This window comes from Electrona antarctica, assembly GCF_951216825.1.
Source record: "Electrona antarctica genome assembly, chromosome: 15".
Lineage (NCBI taxonomy): Eukaryota > Metazoa > Chordata > Actinopteri > Myctophiformes > Myctophidae > Electrona > Electrona antarctica.
Genome location: NC_136796.1, coordinates 30,791,557 through 30,797,556, shown reverse-complemented (window position 1 = coordinate 30,797,556; position 6,000 = coordinate 30,791,557). Strand labels below are relative to the sequence as shown.

The following is a 6,000-nucleotide window of genomic DNA, read 5'->3' as shown; positions in this document are numbered from 1 at the left end:
CACACTTGCAGGTGCAGCGGTCGTTGTCTCTGTCCTTGGTGCTGAACTGGGTGCCAGTATGGGTGAGGCTACTGGTGCGGCCAGCTGTCCCACTGAAGCCATCAGCATGAAGGCTGGATTAGCAAGGGGGAAAAAAGGGAGCAATTCAGCAAAAAGTGTTGAACATTGGCCTCTCTATCCTCCAGTAAAACACCTCACAAGCGTTCCTCGTCTTCTCCTAATTAAAACCAAGCAGACTTCAAAGTCGAGATTTGTTGCAGCCTACAGATCATATCAACTCACGATGTAAACGGCCATACCGTTGTATTTATAACACAGATGCATCAGCTGGTTCAACTGGGTTACATTCTTATAAGCAACCCTTTTTTTTTTTTAAAGCATTCTTTTATTTGCCTAACCCTGGAGCATGTGTGCCTCGGTGTTGGTTTGAAGTGCAGCGGACGAGAAGGTCAACCCTGCCTGCCTGCCTGTCCTCTGCTCTCCTGTCAACTGGTCTAGTTAATGTTGGACTCTGCCCCGAGTTATGTGACCTCTTGCTTGCCCAGGGCATGCTTGTCCGCTGACGAGCGTGTGAGGGATCACCAATCCTTCAAGTGAGTTTGGGGAGAGCAGGGCCTCACAGCAAAGGGCAGTCTGGTTGACAGGACAGGAATCACATTGGTTAGCTCAACTAATGCATTTAGGAGTAGGGCAAGGATGATGTCTTTGTTGGAAGCCTTTATCCTAGGAGTGGTCTTAACTATGTATAACTGTTTGGTTATGTAGATTGTTGGCCGAGAAGTTATTTTATTATTATTTCCCCCCATTTTCTTACAATGCTATCATTATGCTAATATCTGAATTCCCCACGTACTCTTGTCACAGCTGACCCCAACTCCCATCTCCGACACACATGGAATCATTCGCCACCTCTTCTCACCTGCCATTAAGTAGCCTCACCCAAGATGACCCTGCATGGTCAACATTTAGAAGTTGCTGGTACAAAGACTGCGCCGTGATTGGCTGAGCATCACGTATAACGGGTGTGCCACAGAGGGGGAAGGGGGAGAAGAGCGCAAACTCAAGTAGGTTTTACCAAAGATGGGACAGAGGACAGGACACATAGGAGGCCTTATGTTTCATCAGTTTCAATTGAAACGGGCCTCCAGCCTCTAGGAGGTCTCTACCCTCTAGGGGGCCTCGGGCCCTCGGGCCCCCCCACCCTTGCACCGAGGCCCCTCTCTCTCGCTCACTCGCTCATGCCTTGCTCTCTTCCACGCTGTTAAGTTACACCTATTTCCTGTTAATAACCTGGGTAAAATGTGTGGCATTGGGGAGACACTTTATTGTGAAGGGACGACAGGATGAGGAGAGTTGTTGTTGCTGGCGTAATTGCCAAGAGAGGGAGGGGGGGGTGATATGGGGGCCTCATATTTGGTCTTGAAACAGTCTGAAGACCACCCGGTTGCGGCGTTGTGAGTACGTCGGCAGCAGCTGAAGAAGGTGTTATACTGTGACTTGATAGTCGTTTAACACCATACTGTAGGCATCTGTCCAGGAAACCCCAAACGGAACGATAAAGACCAGGCCAGCATTCTAATAAAACTAGCACAATAAAGCACATACTCAAATAGTTATGACAACACACCAGCACCAGTTGTTGGCTACAGGGGTTGATGACACCCATTCAGGTGCGCTGCTACCCACACTGCATATCCTGCAGGGATCTAGGGAAGCTAAAGTGCAGTTTTACATTGCTTGGATCTTATTGAACAAGAGCAATCAGATACTATGTTGTTTCATAACATAATGTTATTGCATGAAACATCATGAGTGGAAAACAATAGCATTTCAGCACATCCAAATGCAATCTAACCACTGGTTCTCAAAGTGGAGTCTGGGGACCGCCAGGGGTCCTGGAATGGGTTCCAGGGGGTCCCCTGCAATAATTGGAACAGTTAAACCTCTTAACCACTAATCCTATTTTGTACTTAGGCTATTTTTTGTTTAGATTTACAATCATTTAGACCTTTTTTTTAAAAACAAATCTGCCGTCTGCGGCACGTGTTTGTAAATGGGGTTCTGCAGCCAAATACATATCAATTTGGTGGTTCTTGACATAGAGATGTTTGAGAACCACTGATTTAAACCATCCTGCAGTATGTTTGTACTATTTTTTGAAGGCCATGGCTTCAGCTTGCACACCTAATCTTGTTAGCAATCGCAAAGTTACTGTAGAGGTTTTTTTTGCTTGAGTTGTCAGTTTCCTGGCACGGCCAGGCACTGCCAACTGCTCATGTTATCCACCAGTGGACGGGGCTACCCTCGGGGATTTGCAGGGGCAGAGGTAGCCCTGGTGACGGATTGAAAAAGTGGCAGCCTGCCCTCCGCTGAGCTCATGAGTTTGAGTGACATCCTTAACAATAAGCCTAGCGGGTACTTTACTTTTGTGTGCGCCGATAAGAAAGGATAGAAGGGGGTTTTAAGTGCAGATAATGCTTTTTAATTTGTCATGGAACTTAGAGTTTTATGCCCAAAGGGAAATCGGAGATTCATTCATTGCAATTATGTCTCTCAAGGACTTCCATGAAAATGTCTTGACTGAAGGAATGCCTCTTCAAAATGTTTCTAGACAGTATTCTGACATGTGAAAGGGTTTAATTTTAATTTGGAATGCAGGTTTTAAAATGCTTTAGGAAAATGTGGGAAAGCTGTGAAAGCTTTATAGCCTAGTGCACACACACTGCAACAGGAAGTTAGAGACTTGAAACAATGAAGCATTATTTAATACACTATACTGTTGACCAGATGTGCATATATGCATACAGTCAGTACGTTGTATACCCGGGATTCAAACCTGCACGTAGAGATATTCAGACAGTCTTGCTTCAGGCAGTACTTACAATGGAAGAGTAGAGAGACCACTTCAGGTCACTTCAGAGATGTGTTATATAGTATTAACATTCTCTTTCAGCTTTAACCACATACTGTATATATGCATTAACCCATTCAATCTGGGAAAGCATCTGCAATTTTATTATTATTTTATACTTTGGCCATCAATGGGATTTTTTACTCAAATATTTGCTTCTGGTGGTCCCTGGAACAACATATTTTGAGATGGGGGGATAGTAAGTAGCCTTGCCGAGCCATGAGGCCCATAGGGCAGGAGCCTATCTCCTGTTTCTGTAGCGTGAGGCAGCTTGATGTACAAGTACACCCCCTGGACATGACGCTAGTATGTCGCAGGGACTTACCCCCAATCCAACCCTTGATGCTGAGTGTCAAGCAGGGAGGCACTGGGTCCCATTTTTTTAGAGTCTTTGGTATGACCCGGCCGGGGATTGAACCCCGACCTCCCAGTCACAGGGCGGACACTCTAACCACAAGGCCACTGAGCTGGGATGGTCAGCGTCAAATAGATATAATTTTGGGGGTCCTTCGTCCCTGCCATGAAATGGTTTGAGCATACATTTTTTTCACAAAACGGTTAGGATTTAGAAGGCATGCATACTGTATGTAGAATGGGTTAACCGGAAGCATGGATGCCTGCTGATATGTTACCTGTAGTTCTTGTCCTCTGCGTCTACGTGGAAGTGGTCGTAGTGCGAGTAGGCTTCATTGTCTTCTCCATCCTTGAGCTGAACGTGCAGACTGTAATCCTGGGAGCTGGTCAGCGTGTGGATAATATCGTTTCCCAGCCAGTGCTCCCCAGAGGGGTCTCCGAAGCCCTTTTAAATAGGTAAACAGAGTATAGAAACAAATGGGAATAAAGTAGGAAAGGGCTAAAGCGTTTTAGCAGGGGTCTGCCAAGCTCATTTGGAATTAACTAGGAATCCTTCTCAAAAAAAGTAGTCACGCACTGTGCAGTATGTCCACACTCTTTTTTTTAACCCATTTTGGGGCGGGAACCCCTTTTGGTGTTAGCATTATGTTATGCTTTAGCTATTGAAAAATAGCAGATCTACAAGCTCATAGCGCGCCACCGAGTGGCGCGCTACGAGCTTGTAGGTCTGCTATTTTTGAAAAATCGAAGAACGACATAGAAACATAGCTTTTTCAGAAAACTGTCAGGATGTAGAAGACATTTTTAGAATCTGATCTCAGGTCAAAATGGGTTAAGTTGAAAAATCAGAACTCTATGTGCCCAAACCTTTTTTTTTTTTTACATGAACTGCGGTTGCATATAACACGGCAAGAATTCATTTTCACTCATTGTAGACTAGGCAAGATATAATAAGCACAGACTGATCTGTCCAAGGACATGCTAATAATAATACTATTATAGTACTGTATTTCAAAGGTGTAATTCAATGGTTTCCCTCTTTTAAAATAGGCTTTGTGGTAAAGTTAAACATAATAAAATGCGTGTGAAAAGAATAATGTCAAAGGGATATAATATGATAATGTTTTAGTCCAAAGGGAAGGTTAAACTATATTAACAGGTGGACGGCAGAGTAATATTGAAAGTGATCTCACAAAGGTGGAGAGAGTGTGCACAGGGTGTGATTACTTTGACAGACAGAGATCATAGTAGGAATGAATAATGCACCCGAGGGGAGAATGACAATCACATTAGATTTGATTTCTATTCAAGGAGATGGGGAAGTCACAAACTAAGTTAGTTTTCTAGGTCTAAAACGTCCTGTATGAAGAACAAAGTGACACATGCCAGGCACAAGGGGACATGCCGCATGAAAGCAGATGAATATTATGAAAGAACTGAGGGATATCTTGGCTGCTTGTCATATCAATAATTTAACCGAATCTATGCCAATCCCGCAATTTCTCGGGATTCGTGCTTGCAACCTCCTTTGCCAACACGAGAAGTCTCGGGTTTGTTTAATGTCATTTAATCCAGAATTAATAGTATTTTATTTACCGTTTTTAGCATCCATCGTTAGCCTCCGGTGGCTCCCATCGTGGGTAGTCATCGAATATCCAAAATCTCCTTGTGCACGTGCATGCGCACGCACGTGATCTAAAGCATTTTAGGGCTCAGATTGAGATAAAGGACCATGTTTAGAGCTTAATAAAACATTAATTTGAGGTTGCGCTATGCATATTAATAGTTCGAGAGGCAGATCATGGCCGTGAGCGAGCCTGGCGCGACAATGGAGGGCAATCACTTCCGGGTCCGCCGGATGAGGGCTCTTCTTCTTTGCTTATGTCGCGCATTTCTCTGGCACTGGCCTCACGTTAACGCCTATGGTAACGGGAGGGAATGTGTTAAAAAAAAAATTGAAGGTCACCGCCAAATCAGCAAGTGAGGAAGATACAATCTGGTCGTTCTCAGATTGTAGGATAATTCAGTGCGAGCAGCACAATATGTTTCTGGAGCACATGGATGCATATTGCATCTAATTAATAAAGAATATACTGTCTCGACACCAATACATCTGCAGGAATCTGAAGTTACAGTAGCGTCGAGCTGCGACATTCTTGTCTTTGCGCCAATTAAGGACCTGATTGCATCTGGGCCCTCCCAAACGATATCAATAAACATGTGGGCCCTATAGTGGCTGATTATTCCTAATCAAAATGATGTGAATAATTGAAAGCATGCATTCAGAAGATATTGTTGATGCCATTTTGTTCAAACAGATGGGTAGATTCTCTCTGGCCTTTTCTTTTTCACTCAGCAATGTACAGGGACCATGTTTGTTATTGCTCTTAAAGTGAAAGCAAATATATGAAAACATGTTTTTCTCTTTTCCTTTTCTTTTTGCAGCATTCATCACTATAGGACACCAGTGGGTGGAAGACATGATAAACAATGAACAAAGATTAGGAGAATATAAAGTGTGGTCGGGGTCAGTGAAGCACATCAGTACACACTTTATCTGCCATCTACAGGGGCCCCCACACTCCCACGCTCCAGCAGGGGCCAAATATTTATCATTCTCTTGTGACAATATTGATCTTGAGAGACTTTTGAGGGGGGGGGGGGGAGCTCTCTTTTTCTTTTGGTCTCTCCCTTAGCTAGTCTCTCTCTCCCTGTCACACTTTCTTTTTACAGTA

The 6,000-nt window shown here is 44.0% G+C and overlaps 2 protein-coding genes across 2 annotated transcripts in view; one reads left to right on the top strand and one right to left on the bottom strand.

Annotated features, from left to right (window-relative positions):
- col9a2 (procollagen, type IX, alpha 2) overlaps positions 1-6,000 on the top strand; it is a 219,825-nt gene that overhangs the window by 108,062 nt on the left and 105,763 nt on the right. The window lies entirely within an intron of this gene.
- The window catches only part of angpt2b (angiopoietin 2b), a gene marked incomplete at both ends in the record, with an annotated part of 37,752 nt that overhangs the window by 9,373 nt on the left and 22,379 nt on the right, over positions 1-6,000 (bottom strand). Inside the window, 2 exons of the mRNA XM_079522056.1 lie at positions 4-113; positions 3,544-3,710. Coding sequence (XP_079378182.1) covers positions 4-113; positions 3,544-3,710 — 277 coding nt within the window. The remainder of the gene's footprint in view (positions 1-3; positions 114-3,543; positions 3,711-6,000) is intronic.